We start from the raw sequence: 17,963 nt of genomic DNA, 5'->3' as shown, positions 1-17,963 counted from the left end.
GAAAGCGTCGCGCATGGTCGTTCGGTTAGAGCCAGTTCCATGGTAGCTTACAAGATCCTAGCATACAAAACTGCGCAATACTTCGATTCGAAGCTTCACAAACAGCTGAAAGACTTTCACGTTTGCGCGTTCACAGCTGCCGCTTTCTCATCACTAGTGGCATCCGCGCCATCTGCTTCCTGCTTCGACGTGGCGTGGGCGGATTTTCCCTGCGCCACTTTCGGAATGTACTCTGGCGACTCAAGCTCTCTTGCCTCTAGAGCCCCGTACAGCTCGGCAGGTCCATGGCTATCGGCGCATTTCGCATTTACCTCACGGTTTCTTGTATCTCCCATCATTTCACCAGTGCCAATGTGGTGTGTCCATTTCTGTTCGTGGCCGGAAGTGTCCCAAGAATATGTGGGAGGTGCTATACGCAGTCAGTATTGAGTCTCGTATGTTTCGTGTGATCGAGGCGTACGTGAGAATCCATTTGATGGTGCGAAACCAGTGGTTGTTGTAGGCGATGCCAGTTCGGCCTTTGGTATCACCTGGCTGTTCGCTGCCTCTGCTTCGGCATTGGCTTTCTTGTTGCGCCGGCGGCGGAATAGAAAGAACACGACTGCAGCGATGATAATGAAACCAGCGAGTGAGCCTCCAACGGCACCTCCAATGACCCCGCCAGAGACTCCTTCAGAACTGGCGGAAGCTGTGGCTGTAGGCGTATCACTGGCGGGCGCAGATGTGCTGACAGCAGTTGAAAATGCCGTGGGCGCAGGAACAGTCGACGAAAGCGCAACGTTCAGGTCATGGAAGTAGTAGTATTGGTCGGGTCGGTCCCAGAACGCTGGCTCTAGTTGCCCCTCTGGACATGTCGAGTTGTTCATGCACGCATCTTCGTTGCAACATCCATAGAATGTCGGAGCCATCGAACAAGTCCAGAAGGGTGTCGTACCACCACAGGATGCGCCGGGTGATATATTGTTGAGTCTTGGATTGCGACCCGCTGGTTTCAGCGCATCGCCGAAGCAGGCATGCTGGCACGGATCCGACATGCAGCATCCCACGAACTTTGTGCCTGTCTCGCAGACGTACCTGAAGACTGTTAGCTCCTTGCTTGGTCGCGCTGTTGAGTCATGCTTTCGTGTTGAAGGTATAGTTCATTTTGAGGTCAGATCGTTGACGCACCAAGTACCACCATCTGGACAGAAGAAGTCGCCCGGCTCAGCTGCTGCATAGCTGGGATCTGCCATGTCGAAAACCCCTTTTTAAGTATGAGAGAACGGAAAATCAGCAGCAAATTAAGGCGGCAGAGGAAAAGATAACAAGAGATCAGACTGAGATGTCGACCTACGAAGGTGTGCGCAGCAGCCCCCAGGCACCCAGCATGCTTAAGAGCTGGCTATCGCAGACCCAAGAACGCCAAGTAATTGCAACCCAAGACATATATTGCTGTTATGACGCAGTTGCAACGGCTATGGCAAGACGTGCCCTGGATGATCCAGTGAAGGGCCCTCTGGCGGCCTAGTCGTCCTTCATGGCTGCAGAATGGGCTGTTATGCGAGCAGCGTTCGCATATGGTATTCCAGACGCCACCGGACAGGGGATAGCTCGCGTAGCAAGCCTATAGAAAGCTCGGAGACTGAGCAAGACAGAAAGCTGGGGCGGGTCAGACTGGACTCTGGTGGTGATCAGACCTCAAGATGGCATGTGGGGAGGTTTGTCGAAAGCGCGCTGGTTGGCAGGAGTATGCATTTTGCCAGATGCTCATGCATGCGTTAAGCAAGGGCGTGGTCAATACTTGGAGTGTGAGCGATATGTCTGCTGCAAGGGTTGCCCTTTCAGACAACGGGTATCTTCCTGCCAGAAGTCCACGTCCTCATGCGACTGGAGAATGTTGCTTCGTTGCGCACTCGTAATTGCTTATGAGACCCAGGGCAGAATGATAAGCAGCGTCTAGAACAATAATCTTACCGTCCTTTATGGTATCGCAATGACTTCTTGATGGTTAGAGATACCTCATCTGTAGCAGCTCGTCCTTGGTTGATTGAAATGGCATGAGGTAGCATGTTTGTCGTAGAAGCGTAACTGCGTAGGCGATGTATGAGGTACGCAATGCTTATTTCTGAATGACATGCGATATCCCTACCGAGGTTTTGAATCGGTAGAACAAGAGCAGTAACGGTTCTTGTATGAGAACAATGCATGTTGGCGGCCCTTGCGTGCCCTTCCTTCGCTGTTTTCTCGGAAGTCTTCCCAGACATCTCCCCGTGTGTTAGTCGCTGAGGCCCACGCTGCCGCAATGTGAAAGCGCTTCGATCCATGTAATTGCGGACAGTATTTTCCAGTTACCCATATCATCTGTGGGGGTTTTATGAGTGTTCTTCTAGATGTTTTAGGAGTGAGCGTGCTGAATCTGCCGGGGCGCGGTAATTCCTCGGGCAAACTAGGCAAGAAGGCTGCCCCGCACCTGCACCCCCGCAGCGCAGGGTACCTTCTTTTATCTTTCCCTGAACTACGCATTACGGTGTACCTAAAAAATGTTGCACTAACGTCAATTATCTGATGCTTGTTTCTTCACTGCCAAAGCTTCGTACGGTAAAGTCGACACTATCGACGGTGCTGCTTCGATCAGATAGAAGAACAGCTGACCCCCTCTGTTCAAAGCCAGCACAAGCCGCTCCAAGATGGCAGTGTTCAAAGATAACATGCATCATGTAAGTGGAAATTTGTAAATGTGTATTGCATCACTCATGTAAGTTACTAGCCTATCGCTGCGTTCCAAGCAGCCGCAATGCCCGAGCTATTCAGTTCAATGCCTTCCTGTCCACAGATCCATGTGCAATATCTGGCCCCAGGACATGAACTCATCACTCCAGAACAATTCCACGCATCAAACCCAGAGAACATTACGGGCATGCTCGCGAAAATGTCACCAACGATAGCAGTAAAATGGGGACACCATGCTTCTCTCATCGAAGCCAAGAATATGGTGTATGTGGCTGAAAAGACATCAATTCCCGTCCCCAAACTATATGCAGCATATGCATACGGACCTATAGATCGAACCCTTGATGACCATGCGAGCGTCTACGATGTATATATCTTTATGGAGTTTATCGAAGGCGAAGACTTGGGGAAGTCATGGGATAAACACACCTCTACTGAGAAGCAGGCAATCTCGGCGGACCTCAAGAAGCACATGGACGAGCTGCGCTCTCTTTCGCCAGCTAATTACATCGGGTCTGTGAACGAAGGACCAGTCACTGATAATATGTTAGAATGGTCAACATCTTGTCGCGGTATGTCATCACGCTCATATCAAGCATTTGATAGCGTCTTTTTAACTAGACGTGTAGGTCCGTTCAAAAGCATAGAAGACTTCAATGCTACAATCATAGACGCCTTTATCACGAAGTGTAAAACCCAGATTGGCCCTTACGCCCGCGGCATGCTCAATGCGCATAAGCATGGTATCGTCTTCACTCATGGGGACTTCAGACCTGACAATATCATTGTCAAGGATGGTCGTGTGGCTGCAATCATCGACTGGGAGATGTCAGGGTGGTACCCGGAATATTGGGAGTTCGCCAAGGCATTCTACATCGAGTGGTTTGTCAATGATTGGGCATCGCATTTACTAGGCGTTCTTGAACCTTATTACTGTGAGCAGTTGATGCATGCCAGATTGATGGAGGTTTTGTGGTAGTTGATGATAGAGCTGCTGCTACTGGCGTTCATAGGGCAATTTGGGCAACTGGCATTCTTTCCATTGATCTCATGCTACGTTCTTCTTGAGATCGTTCTCTACGCTTGGATTTGCGGTTTAGTAGGCATCGTAGACATATGAAATCCTACGGTGGCACCTTCAACGATGAGACCACCGCTTACGGTAAGGCAACCATTTTCGGCATTGCATCCACACCCCAAAAGCCGCGAGGACTACAGCAGGTACACCAACCCCAATTCCAACTTTAGCGTCTGTCGACAGTCCTCCTTTTGGGTTTTCTGATGACGGTGTAATAGCCGCTGTTGCTGTCTGAGAAGGTTCGCTGGACGTTGATGTAATAGTCGGGTTGGAGAAACGTGTTTGCAACGATGTAGGAATCGGAGTGCTATACGGCGTGTATGATGATGATGGAGTATCCTCGATCTTCCCTGAATCCGACCGTAGGATGATCGTTCCGTCTTCGTTCACATATACACCAGAATGGTCGCTGCAACATGTAGTGTTGCCTTTGCCGCAGCAAAAGCTGCCATCGGCACAGTGCGAGACGTGGGTGTAATCTGGTTGACGACCTGCCAGTTACAGTCAGTGCTCCGCGGTAGAAGGTTTTGGTGATGGTGCGTACCGCAAGCGTCCCACAGGGGACTACATCCACTGCCCTCCTCGTCCCAGTTCTGATGGGTACATGCGACCACGAAGTACTGCTCTTTCCAGTAGTCGCTGTAGCAAGCGCCTTGGATACATACATCGTCTGCATAGCCGTCGGTTCGATCGAGGTAGCAACACATGTTTGACCCGGGACAGGGCCGTGGAACCATGTCTAAGAGCCCATCGCTTCTATAGCAAACGCCATAGGTAGGTAACGCAAGAGCGGACAAAAGCACGAGATAAATCAAAGGTAAGAGTGTCCAGAGGTGCTGCAATGCCATTATGTCAGGAAGAGAGAGAGAGGCTGAAGAGAAACGACCAGACGAAAAGGAGCATGCGTCTTGAGTGCTAAAAAGTGATGGGATACAGATATAAGGAGCATTCTTTTCACCTATATTTCGCACATATATACGCGTATGGCTTCTCTCGCAAAGCACTTCACCGGTTTGTGAGGGCTTGTTAGACACGTGGGCACATACAATTGCCCTTTTACAGACAGCATCGTCATACTGGGGGCTGTATTGCCTCACGTCGAAGTTGTGTAACTGCTCGACGTGCTGTGTCGTGGCTTGCGCCGGGTTGAAGGCCGGCAGTCGCGTATTTTAGGAACTGGGCGTCGCGCTCTCCATCGCGCGCGCGCGCAGCGATGGAAATTTTCCAACCCTCCACCTCAGTTGCTGTCCATATCGATCGGTTAAGGTTTCGTCGCAATGCGTGCTGCCATCTGCCGAAGGTAGCGTTAGTTCTCTCAAAAGAATTGAGAAAGAAGTGAGGCAGCTGCGTGTCGGCCAAGCGGGAAGCTTACAGTAATCGGACACTAGGTGAGCTAAGACACCTAATAAGCCACCCTACTAAATTTATTTAAATTTAGAAATAAGGCTATATAGCTACCTATAAAAGTAATTATTATAAGATTTTTTAGTATATTAATCTATAAATATATATAAAACTTTCTATCTAATTAAATTTTGCTAGTATCTTAATTTACTAGCTATATATTATTATTTTAGATAGTGCTAGAAAGAGCGCTAGTATAGATATAATACTATTTCTACGCCTAATAATATAATAATATAGTACTTTTTTTTTAATAGCGCTTTATAAAGTTATTTATAAGGCTATACTTAGTCTATTCTAACTTTTTTTTAGTATTATAATAGCTTATTATTAGAATTTAAGCTTCTTTATATAAGTAGCTTTCTTAGCTCTTACTTTCTTTGCTATTTTAGTATTCTTACGCTTACGCTATTATAATACTTTTGCTTTCTTAGCTATAGATTTTTTATATACTACTACTACTACTTTAATCTCTCTATTATAACTTTTCTAGAGTTATAGCTACTTAGCTTTATTTTATTTTATAGTCTTACGCTTTTAGATAGCTTATAAACTCTAGAGACTCTAGAATTACACGCTATCTTAATTCTAAGTATTCTAATAAAGCTTAAGAGTCTTACTTTACTTTATATACTAATTTCTAGCTAAAAGCGTAGTTATAAGAGCTTTATTTTTAGCGTAAAGTAGCTTATTTTAAGTCTATAGTCTATAAAGTATAATTCTAAGATATTTAGCTTTAGAACTTACTTTTTTTACTACTATAATAGCCTAAATTTTTTAGAGCTTATTCTAGCTATTACTATTACTATTATTTCTAATTTTTAGACTTCTATCTTATTATAAAGTAGTAGAGTTAAAGCGCTTTAGTATAACCTCTATATCTATTAGCTATACTCTAGTAGCTTTAAAGCTCTATATAATAAGATTCTACTTTATTATAGTACTTTAGGCAGCTTAAAAGATAGTAAAGAAGTTCTATTTTATTACTTTTATTAGCTCTAGTAATTACTAGAGATAGTAATTAAGTTCTAAAGAGTAGTACTTTACTAAAAGTATAAAAATAATAATATTAAGTAGCTAGAGACTATAGATTATATATAGAGAAAATACTAATAGTAGAATTTAGTAGGTGTTATAATACTCTATAAATTTATATATTATATAGCTACTATAGCTATTAAGAATAAAAAGATAGTAATTATAAGCTACTCTCTCTTCTATTTTATAGTTAAATATATTCTAAAGCTAAGATAATCTAATTTTATTATTACTCTAGCTAGAAGCTAAATTTAAAAAGAAAATCTAGTATTTCTAGGCCTCTATAGCGTCTACCTAGCCTAATTAAATTCTAGAAACGCTCTAATATATTAGTACTAGTAGAAGTATCTTTCTAGAAGCGTATATATAAGCTAGTAGTGTAATCTATTTTTTATTACTATTCTAGATAGCTATATATGTAACGGGTGGAAATATGGGTTGAGATTGTATTACTTGTGAGATACTACGTTATCGAAACAAGCTACTGTACAGGCGAGGTTTTGATGTTCCTCGCTTAATCGGAGCTAGGCCCGATTAGGTGGAGGTCGCGGGTTCGATCCATGACACTACCCCCCCCCTTTTTTAGGGCAAGTCCCAACGCCCAAAGCAAAGCAACTTTTTTAGCATGTCGCGAAAGCGATATCATGCCCAATTAAATCCAAATACAAAGGAGATGCCCGTTTCGCAAAGCTACACGGGCCAAAGCATCTTCCACATCCTTCACCGTGACCAACGTCCTGCAGTATGTCCTCCACTTGTATCCTGTCGGCTGGGGCCCGTTGGCATCGTTCGGGGGCGCGGCGAGCGGCTTTCAGAGGAGGGACGTCAATAGGATGTCGCGGTAAGGGTATGTGGGATAGTCTGTGATGTTGTCAACACACGTCGGGCAGGCCTCCGCTTGTCACCTGTGCATCCATCGGGCCGTCGCGGACTTGGTCGCCTCTGTCTCAACACCAGTCTGCAGGATCACGATCCCCAAGTCGATGTTGCCTGACGGAGCGCTTCCAAGTCCCGTCGTCGGAGGGTAGCACAAGAGAGAGGAGTCCACAGAGTCTCCGATGTGATGGTTCGCACAGTGCAAGTATCAGTCCAGGTCGAGCGTTGCATACTAAGACAATACGTAGAGGTGGCCTTCCTGATGCGCGATGACGTGTCGCAGCAGGGTGTTACGTGACCACTTGCGATGTGACGGTTCGCGCGGCTGCGGTTAGTCCTGATCGTTGTCCTGATGAAGCATCATCATCAAGAGATCCTGCTTGCCGGTCAGCGTGCTGAACTTCACATGCGGGCCTGGTTTCCCAGGTCGCTGGCGGTGGTACTCAGCGACGAGGTCAGCTGAGTCCACCAGATTCATGTATGGTTCCCATGAAGGATTGTCGGGGCCTTCGGGATAGTCGGCCCATCGGACTTGGTATTGCAACAAGCCCTTTCGATTGTCCAGCTCCGGATCAGGAAGTCGCTTGTTGAGGCGGCTATCGAGCACGGCTTCGACGGAGTAGTCCGTGTCGTCGTCGATGTCAGGGTCGGCGAGCTCGACATGTCCTTCGTCGTCCTGGGGCTGTCCCGGCAGGGGCTCCTCGTTGGCTCGATGGAGTAACCAAGGATGGAAGACGTTGTGAGCGCGCATCCCGGGGGCGAGAGCTACCTCATACGCCATGTTGTCGATGACTCGCGTGACTAGGAAAGGGCCGCGGTTCTTGAAGTCGAGCGACTGGTTCGGACGTGTGGTGCGCAAGTTCCTAAAGTCGACCATAACACGGTCGCCTACCTTGAACTCAGGCGCCGGCAAGCGATGGTTGTTGGCGTATTCCGCTTGTTTTGACTGTGCCCAAGCGATTTGTTCCTTGAGGTAGGCGCGAAGCTTGTTAAGGCGGTCGGCGAACTTGTCGGCGTTCACGCGATCGCGCCGGGCCGGTGCGGTCAGCTGAGCGTCAAGGGCCTGCGCGGGTTCAATGCCGGACCGTGGATCGTAGCCCTTTGTGGCCACGAAGGCAGAGACACCGGTGCTTGCATTGACCGCAGTGTTGGCTTCGAACTCAGCCATAGGAAGAAGGAGCGCCCAATTGTCCTGTTCGTAATTGACATAGGCGCGCAGATACTGCTTGAGGAACGCGTTGGCATTCTCCGTCTGGCCATCGGTCTCTGGATGATACGCGGTCGACAGCTTGGGCTTAGTACCTAAGCGTTGGCAAAGGCGAGTCCAAAAGTGGGATGTGAACTGGGGGCCGCGATCGGACACGATGTGTTCGGGATAACCCTCTTCTCGCCATACGAATTCGACAAAGGCCTTGACCAAGGTGTCGACGCGCAAGTCCACAACTGGTATGAACTTCTTCTTCTTGCTAAGGCGGTCGACGATGACCAGGATGTTCTCGTATGTACGACCGTTGTCGGTGCTGGGCGGCAAGTGGGTGATGTAGTCCATCGAGATGGAGCTCCAATACCTGTCTGGGATGGGCAGTGGGTGAAGGAGGCCCTGCTTTCCCTCGCGGTGTGACTTGGTGCGACGGCAAACGAGGCATGCACGAGTGTACTGGGCGACGTCGTTCGTCATGCGTGGCCAGTAATACCACCTCGTGAGCTTGGCGTATGTCTCATGCTTGCCACCGTGTCCTCCTCCGCACAAGGATCGGTGTACCTGATCTAAGACCTTCGTGCGTAGCTGGCTTGCGTCGGGCACGTAGATCTTGCCTCGTACATACAGCAAGCCGTTGAGCAGGGAGCAATCGCCCAACTCTATGCGCAGCTTGCGATCCGGGCCAGCGAGGTTGGGTGGTAGTCGTCGCTGACCTTCCTGCTTGGCCTTGATGATGGCCTGCAAGAGCTCGTCTTCAGGGTATGCGGTGCGAATAGACGCGGTAAGGTCGCTTGTGTCGGCGTCGTTCGCGCTCGCGTCGGCGTCGTTCGCACGTGCTTCCCCCGGGTGAGCCTCTACATCGACAGGCGCGAGGTATAGGGCGTCGAGGGAGCAGGCTTCGGACATGGTCTCCATTTCCCCGTCGCAGTACATGCGGTGGGCTGCGTCTAACACCGACAGGCTGGCCTTGCGCAGGTGACAGAGAGCCAGGAACACAGCATGTCGCGTGTCAGGCCCCTGGTGGCTTGTGAGCGTCGCGACTTGCAGGGCAGGGTCCACTTGGTGTGGCTTGATGAGGACCTGCCACTGATGTTGTCGACGCTCATCGTCCGCATCTTCTGGCAAGTCACCAGGTCGCCTCGTCAAAGCATCGGGCTTGGTACCCTGTCGACCTGGGCGATAGGTGACCTTGAAATTGAACTCGGAAAGAAACTCCGACCATCGGGCTTGACGACGGTTCAAGCGTTTGTTGGTCATGAAGGTTTGCAACGCTTGGTGATCGGTAAGGACCTTCACTGGATCTATAGTCCCAGCGAGCTCAAACCGCCATTCCTCGAATGCGCGCACAATCGCGAGAAGTTCCTTGTCGTAGATCTCGTAATTGCACTCGGCTGGGTTCATCTTATGGGAAAGGAATGCGACAGGGCGTAGCACCCCGTCAGGACCCATCTGCGATAGCACCGCGGCGGTGACGAAGTCCGACGCGTCGGTCTCCAGCCAGGTCTCGCAGTCCGCATCGAAGTGCGCGAGCATACCGGCACTCCGGAAGGCGTCTTTGAGCTTCTGGAATGACTGGACGGCCTTGGAGTCGGGCGCCAACGGGAAAGACTTCTTGCCGTCGGTCTTGGTGAGCTCAGTGAGAGGCTTGGCCAGAGCGGAGAAACCCTTGATAAACCGACGATAGAAGTTCGCGAACCCGAGGAAGGCCTGCACATCCTTTACGGTCCTTGGGGTTTGCCATTCCATGACAGTAGACACCTTCTTTGGGTCCATCTCGAGACCGTCGGTGGTGAGGATGAGTCCCAAGTAGCGAACACGCTTTGTAGAGAACGAGCACTTCGCGGCATCAAGGTACATGCCCGCCTTGCTAATCTTGCCCAAGATGGTGAGCACATGGTCTTCGTGCTTACTCTCGTCGTCCGAATATATGAGGACGTCGTCGAGATAAGCCGTGCAAATCACATCAAGATGGTCGCGTAAAGTCTCGTTGATGAACGTCTGAAATGTCCCAGGAGCATTGCACAGTCCGAAGGGCATTACCAGGTACTCGTAAAGTCCGTACCTGGTGAGGAAGGCGGTTTTCTCTTCATGGCCTTCCTTTACACGGACTGAGTTGAATGCGGCGATGACATCGACGAGGGTCATCACCTGCACCTTGGCCATCCTTGCTAGAGTCTCTTTGATCGCGGGTGGTGCATTACGGTTCTTGCGGGTGACAGCGTTGAGGCCCCTATAGTCGACGCAAATACGGAGCCCACCCGAAGGTTTCTTGACTACTAGCACCGGGGATGCATAAGGTGACGTAGAGGGCCTGATGAAGCCCTTCCCGATCATCTCATCAATGTACGCCTTGACTGCCATCGTCTCCTCTCGCGTGAGTCCATAGATGTGGGGCTTAGGGATGCCTGCGCCCGGGTCTATGTCGATGGCGTGGTCTACGCCGGGTCTACGCGACGGCAAGACGTTTGCCAGTTGGGGCGAGAACAAGTCTGGGAACTTGTCTAGGATGTAAGCGGGGACAAGCTTGCGGATCTCGTCCTTGGTCATGGCCGGTCGCTCCATCTTGGACATGTAGTGCTCGAAGTCCGCTTGTGTGACTGAGGCCAAGCCCGCGACTTGCTCGCGGAAGGCGGGCAGGTCGCAATCGTCCGTGCAAGGGTCCTTCGGTTGCTTGACTTTGTCGAAGTGGTGTGGTTCCAGCCAGATAACGGAGTGAGGGTCGCCGGCGGCGGCGAGGCAGGCCGCCTCAGCACTGATCATAGAGATCTTGAGATCGCCAGCTGTGGTGTTGGCGGAAGCAGCTTTACGAGACGAGCTCTCCGGCGGACGGTCTTCGTACACGGTGTCCTGGAGCCCGTCCTTAAGACAGTTGACCTTGCAGTCCTTGTGGTCGAACGTCATTGAGCGAGACGTCCCGAAGCCTAGCACAGGCTGGTGATAGTCCAGCCAGTTCATCCCAAGGATGACGTCGAATCTACCTATGTTTGTGACATAACATAGGACAGTGGAGATATGATTGCCGTGCTTGACGGTGATGTCCGCGGCGTGGGTCAGGCGGGCAACCTCCTCTCCATCCGCTAGGGCTAACCGAATCGGCTTCGCCACAGGAAAGGTGGTGTACCGTTGTTGCTTGATCCAGTCTTGACTGACGAAGCAAGCACTGGCGCCGGTGTCGACGAGGGTGGAGTTTCGCTGCCAAGTTCCCTGCTGCTGTTTCAGGCCGCAGCGAAACTGCAGTTGATGGCTGACGTCAGCCCAGAGTCCATGGAGGGCGGCGGCGGAGATGTAGTGTGTCCTCTGAATCACTCCATCTAGGCAGGAAGCGGCGGCAAGCTCCCAGACTTCACTCTGTCGCACGCGACGTCGTGATGCCTCGGCTGAGTTACGCCAGTTCTGCTCCTGCTCGCGGTTTCGATCAGGAGCGTCTAAAAATCCGCCTCATCGTCGGTACCGCCGACGACGTCGTTGTACTCCTCAGCTGTGTCTTCGTCTTCGTCGTCGACGTCGAGGGCTGCCAGGAAGGGGATGTCGCCGGAGGGCGTGATGGGTTTGCCCCGACAGGGAGCGTCCTTGTCAAACTGAGTGTGGCCCTTCTTGCCGCACTTGTAGCAAGCATCGTGTTCTCGGAGCTTGCGCTTCTCGTCGACCGTTCGCGCATCCTGAACCTTGCGCTCAGTATGTCGGTTCGAGCGTTGTTTGCGTTCGGGGGAGCGGTCGCCTGGGGCCCGTCGGCGGGGCTTAGTCGTGGAGGATGCGGCGGTAGTGGCCTTGCCGATCTGTACGTCCTGCGACGCCTCGTCAACGCTCCGTGCGCGGCGGAGGAACTCAGCGAGGGTCTCGTTGTCATTGGGGACTGTCGCCATTGCGTTCCCGAGTCGAGTATTCATGAGGCCGCGCGCCTTCTTGACTAGAGTGCGTGTAGGGTAAGTGTGGAGTACGTTTGCTACTCCCAGGAACCGGGCCTGCCATGCGGCGAAGGTCTCGCCTGACTTCTGGCGCAGGCTGCCGTCCATGAGGGCAGTCTCGGCCTCCCCGAACTGGTCGTAGGTGAGGTAGGTGCCGTCGAGCGCGTCAAGATAGTCCATGAAGTTGGTGGCCTTCATCTTCTTGATGATGGGCCAGGCCTTGCCGGCAATGTACCGCTTCAGGTAAACTACGCGCAGGGCAGGGTCCGGGATGGTGGAACACTTGTCCACAGCCGTCTCACGCCATCGCTCGTAGTCCTGGTCCGAGTCGCCGCGGAACTCAGTGATGTCGGGCATCTTGTATGATGTAGGCGCCATCCCAGGAGGATAGACGCCACCTGGTGGGCCATCAGGCGGCGGCGGTGAAAAGGTGTGAGGGCCGGACGGAGCAGCGCCGTATGGGTTCGGAGCCTGCGGAGGGAAGTCGGCAGGCGCGGTGCGAGCCGGGCCCGTTCCTAAGTTCTGGAAGAAGCGGTCACGACTAACTCGGGCGTCTCGGGGATCGCGCAGGGGAGAGGTGCCTTGACGGGTGCGACGATCGTTGTCCCGACGGTAGTCTGGGCGCCCTTGACTAGGATCGGGGCGCGCTGGAGGAGGATCTGAGCGGTCCTGGTGAGAGTCCAGTCGCTCGTGTCGCTCGCGTTGGAGGAAGGAGTACGCCTTGTAGGTGGGCTCGTAAGAGAGGATCTTGGTGAGGCAGACCTTGTTCTCGCGTTGAGCTTCCTGCAGACTGAGAGCCATCTCGTCGAAGCGCTGCTGGAGGCGCTCGACCTCCTGGTCCTTAGCCTTGCGGAGCTCATCAAGTCCGTCTGCCGTGTCATCGTGGTCCTTGACTTCACGGTTATACTTGTGGTACCATGCGTCCGCATCGCCGTCAGCCTTCTCGAACTTCTTGTTCAGGGCGTCGAAGGCGGCGGCGTCGACCATGTTTTCCAAACGCTCTTTGAGCTCGTCCACCTCGAGGATGGCGGCGTTGCGTTCGGCGACCATAGCCTTGTATGTCGGGTGTCCTGCAAGTCTGCCTTCCTCGGAGGCCTGAAGCTGAGTCATGGCCTTCTCAAGCTTCTTGAATTCCTTGCACTTGGCCTGGTAAACGTCGCGGCTAACACCATCGACGGCCTGAGACTGATCGACAGTCTCGGACAGTTCCTCAATACGCTGGTTCTTGAGTTCGATGGTATGGGCGGCGTTGCGGAGTACCGTGAGGAGCCCTGTGACGTAGAAATGCCAGTCGCGGGGGCGGTCCGCGACCTGCTTGCCAAAGTTGTCTACGTTGGTGATTGTAGAGGTAGTGAATCCACGGTACGGAGTGTTGATGTTGCCGGTAGGGCGGTCTTGACCTACCCGGATCGTGAATGACTTTACATTGGTCTTGCCATCGTCGGCGCTGTCGTCGTGTTGCTGCAACTCGACCCAATCACGGGGCTTGTTGTCTTGGTTATAGAAGAGGATGCGCGCCTTGCACGAGTCATCCCACAAAGCTTCTATAGTGACGTCGCCGATTTCGATGTAGATGTACTTGTCATCGTCCAGGATTTGGGGTTCTTCGCGACCGCTGTCTGAACCTACTGGCTGGGGAAGTGGCGGGTAATACACCAGGAAAGAGCTCTCGCGTCGCCGGTTGCTGGAAGCTGCCGGTGTCGGAAAGAGTGAGCTCTCGCGTCGCCGATTGGATGTCGGCAGAGGCGGGGGCATCATGGATCCTTGGGTGTCACCTGCGATAGTCTGGGACTGGGATTGGCTGGCGTCTTCGCCAAAGCCGGCGTCTTGGCCGAAGCTTGAAGGGAAAGCGCCGGGGGCGTCGAAGCCCTGGTTTGCCATGTCGGTGATGTGGGATCTGAAGTGTTGTGGGTGTCGCGGAGACGTCTAATGTCAGTCGCACTGACGGCGTATACTACGTCCGCTTGCTCGATGATTGTTTGCTGCCTTCTTGTTTGTTTGCTAGCAGGATGAGCCAGTCCTCTACCGACCCTGCGATATGTTGTCGTTCGTGTGACTGAGCCTGACACTCCCACACGGTGTCCTCTGTCAACGAAACCGACTGTCGCGGCGGCGGGCTTCCAGCGGGCTCCAAGGTGGGCCTCTCTCGTCTTCGCAGCCCTGTCTTCAGTACGCCCTTGGCGGGACGACCTAACAGCTTCCGGGTTCCACTCCGCAGTCGCGTAACAGAGCCCCGCAAGTGTCGGTCCTGTCGCCCTTGCCTGACGTTGTTCCTGAAAGGGTATGTGTATCCGATTCGCCCGACAAGCGATGGCGATCGCCGCAGGCGGCGCGGGCGGCGCTTCTTCGGCTTGTGGGAATCGTGCGCGGTCTTGACGCGACCGGTCGCAATGCGATTTGACGGGTCAGAGTATGGAGTCTGGGTATGGGTGGGCTTTGAACGTAGTATAGTGTAACGGGTGGAAATATGGGTTGAGATTGTATTACTTGTGAGATACTACGTTATCGAAACAAGCTACTGTACAGGCGAGGTTTTGATGTTCCTCGCTTAATCGGAGCTAGGCCCGATTAGGTGGAGGTCGCGGGTTCGATCCATGACATATATACTTCTTTTAATATCTAAAGTATCTTAGTAAAGACTTTTTTTAATAGTTTTACAATACTAATAAAGAAGCTCTTCTTATCTATATTATAAATATTTTCTAGCTAAATCTTATAGTATTTTATTCTTAAATATAGTATCTTAAAGTAGAGCTTATACTTAAATAGAGAGTCTACTAGGTATTACTATTAGTTAATTTAAGCGCTCTATTTAAGTATAATTATATTACTATTATAGTAAAGAAACTATAAAACTTAGTACTAGAAAATTATATATTTTCTAATTAAACTTATAAAATTTTATACTATTTCTTATATTAGTAGTAACTCTCTTCTTATATATTTTTTAATATATATAATAAGTTTCTTCTCTTATTATAAGCTAAAAGAGTGTTAAGCGCGTATAGCTTTTATATTTAGGCGTATTTTTATCTAATACTACTATAATAATATTATTTAGTTATAACTCTACTATTTCGTAACTTTATAATAGCTAAAAGATACGCCTTTTTTATATAATTTAATATCTTTAATTATTTTCTAAATTAAGTCTATATTTATAGAGTTATAGCGCGTTAAAAGTTAGAATAGTTAGGGTATTTTAATGTTAAGGTGGCTTATTAGGTATCTTAGCTCACCTAGTGTCTGATTACTATATTGCAGGGCCCCGAGGAGGACCCCACACAGCCACCGCACTAACTCATAAGGAGTAGACCGTGACGAGGTCACACGCCCTCTATTCAACGTGCAGCTCTGCTATACGATAGCAAAATACTTAGAACGGTAGATAAGCTTCGAACCGAGCAAATACTGATGCTTCATAGTTTTGTCCTACAGTATCGAGATCTTCTTCCACGGCCGAGCCGGAGCCAGAGCTAGAGCTTCACCGGCCATATAGCCGTTCATGTAAGCTTCACCAACAACCGCGAACATGTCCTTTCTCGGTCGAAGTATGATCGGGAAATTGCAGCCAGAGATGATGAAGACCACATCACGGGACCGGGCCTCTACCGGGCCGATCCCAATATATCCCTGCTTCGTCACGAAAAGCCGCCGTTGTCGCATGATGTTTCTCATCGTCGGCGCTCTCATATCGTACTCTACGTTACCCCCACCAGTAAGTGTCGTCATTACGATCGAACTATGCCGTTCAGTGGCGAGGTGTGCTCCTTCCGCTGACACTATCTGTCGTGCCTCGGTAGACACAAACTTCGATTTGAGGATGAAGTCAAAGGCCTGTTTGATGAATTCACCGTCGCGCATGGCAGCGATATCTACGTCCCATACTTCAGCAATACTGTCCAACTGTATGCCTAGTACCGTCATCACATGTAAATCCTGGCTGAAAGAACAATATGGCTGCGAGTTGCCGGCTGCTCGATAGCCATGCCCTTGGAGAACAACCATATCAGTAGACCCCGAGTAGCACAGGGTCATCAAGAGATGGCGATTGACAAGTAGAACCGGCTTCTTTTCGTACGCCTCGCGGCGCCAGTCTGGCACCCATGACGGTAAGCCATCCTTACCATGAACGCCGCTGGCCGCCAGTAGGATGTCAAGTCGACCTTCTTTTGCTACGATGTGATGTGCAGTCTCTCGATACACCTGATTCACCGACTTGTGGTAGTCAGGCGCCACAGAGACACCTTCAACGTCGCCCACTAATCCCAACACGACGAATACTTTGTCCCTTGGATCCGTGGATGCGCGATCCCAAGTATTCCAAAGCAGCGACGACAGCGAACTTCCATTTACTCTTGCTTTCGAAAGATTTATCGCCAGTGTATAACGTCGTCGCAATGTATCCCACTGCGACTTTCTTTTCATGCCTTCCAGAGCATCTCCAATATCGTCCCATGCTTCGGAATAATCCATGGCCATTTGAAAGGTTTTCCATTTAATTATGGAAGTGCCACATTGAAGTATTGCATCCGAAGCACACCATATCTCCTGTACAATCCAGGTCCGCTCCCACCAAGGGCGAGCAAGTAGCTCATCGAGGGCCTCCCAATAGGCCTCCCATTCATTCTTGAAATACTCGTCGTAGGGATTGCCATCCATGTTATACAGTACGGGAATGCCTGTCACGGCGAAATCGTGCTTTGTAGCTTCCGCAGTTTCCACAGCCACCATGTACTCATCGAATTCGTCGTACCGGCGATCAATCAATTCTTGCAAGCGTGGGTCTGATTCTGGCAGGTCAGGTATTGGCGGGTCTGGTACTGGCGGGTCTGGTACTGGCGGGTCTGGTATTGGCGGGTCGGGTTTTGGCTCCTTAGCCTGATAAACTCGCCGCGTCAGCGATGCATATACTCGTACAAGGCGACTCTTCAGTCTCTCTCAATAGGTTGGGCTGTTAGCTGGTTCAGATACCTTTTCATCCAACCTGGACCAATCGCGCGTATACCATTTGCGATGTTTCCTAGCTGTAGCCAACATCTCCAAAAATTCCATGGCCTGTTCGCTCGACTCGGTAGCAGGTCCAATCCACACAACTACGCGCGTCGCATTCTTGTAAATCTTCCTCATGATAGCGACTTGACTATTGCGCTCAGCGAAGTCTTTCTGGTTGATGCAAATAGCGTCTATCCAAATCTTGCGCTCTTGTGATGCATGGCGAAGATGCTCGAGTGCGACATAGAGGGTAGCAGTGACAAATAACGAAGAGTCGTTAATAGTGATGGACCGGTCCGGACCGTCTGTCCCCCAAGCGTACGACAGGCACTCATAGTTGGGATGCGAGTTGATGTCGGCATGCTCGATACCGAGTTTGATTGCCGATCCCCGCTCTCCAGGAAGGATGGTAATGAGGCGGATATGATCGGGCGCAGCCAGGCTCTTGTATTGATAGAATGGGCAGTCCATGACTATACCACGGCGTTACCAGATGGAAAGATTCGCGACTTCCGCTATAGCGGAAGCTGTCTCGATACTGCCAAGCTCAGTTAAGAGACCGACAGATAGGCTTCAATTGAACGCACGACCAGAGAACCTGGCAGTTGTTGTATTCAACTGTGCTAAAAAAGCACTCTGTCAAGTCTGTCGCATTCCCGTTCAGAGTATCTTGTGCAACACGCACTCGATGCGAATGATGATGAGGCTGAGGGGCTGTTGGTGTTGCGGGCATCATGTTATCGTAGGCGCCATACCC

At 50.8% G+C, this 17,963-nt stretch overlaps 4 protein-coding genes across 4 annotated transcripts; 1 reads left to right on the top strand and 3 right to left on the bottom strand.

Annotated features, from left to right (window-relative positions):
- Positions 1-116: 116 nt before the first annotated feature.
- J4E86_002766 (uncharacterized protein) lies at positions 117-866 on the bottom strand (the record flags this gene model as incomplete). The annotated part of the gene is made up of 2 exons (XM_051443324.1): positions 117-409; positions 461-866. 2 exons carry the CDS (start codon positions 864-866, stop codon positions 117-119), a joined length of 699 nt encoding a protein of 232 aa, XP_051304819.1.
- Positions 867-2,773: 1,907 nt separating this feature from the next.
- On the top strand, positions 2,774-3,688 carry J4E86_002765 (uncharacterized protein; the record flags this gene model as incomplete). Its single annotated transcript, XM_051443323.1, has 2 exons — positions 2,774-3,281; positions 3,339-3,688. 2 exons carry the CDS (start codon positions 2,774-2,776, stop codon positions 3,686-3,688), a joined length of 858 nt encoding a protein of 285 aa, XP_051304818.1.
- Positions 3,689-11,731: 8,043 nt separating this feature from the next.
- On the bottom strand, positions 11,732-14,092 carry J4E86_002764 (uncharacterized protein; the record flags this gene model as incomplete). Its single annotated transcript, XM_051443322.1, has 1 exon — positions 11,732-14,092. The coding sequence occupies one exon, from the start codon at positions 14,090-14,092 to the stop codon at positions 11,732-11,734; it is 2,361 nt and encodes a 786-aa protein (XP_051304817.1).
- Positions 14,093-16,635: 2,543 nt separating this feature from the next.
- Positions 16,636-17,677, bottom strand: J4E86_002763 (uncharacterized protein; the record flags this gene model as incomplete). Its single annotated transcript, XM_051443321.1, has 3 exons — positions 16,636-16,671; positions 16,769-17,092; positions 17,186-17,677. The coding sequence occupies 3 exons, from the start codon at positions 17,675-17,677 to the stop codon at positions 16,636-16,638; spliced, it is 852 nt and encodes a 283-aa protein (XP_051304816.1).
- Positions 17,678-17,963: the final 286 nt, after the last annotated feature.

The sequence above is a fragment of the Alternaria arbusti genome, assembly GCF_024043155.1.
Source record: "Alternaria arbusti strain BMP 1465 chromosome Unknown scaffold_3, whole genome shotgun sequence".
NCBI lineage: Eukaryota > Fungi > Ascomycota > Dothideomycetes > Pleosporales > Pleosporaceae > Alternaria > Alternaria arbusti.
This window is presented reverse-complemented; position numbering and strand designations above follow the sequence as displayed.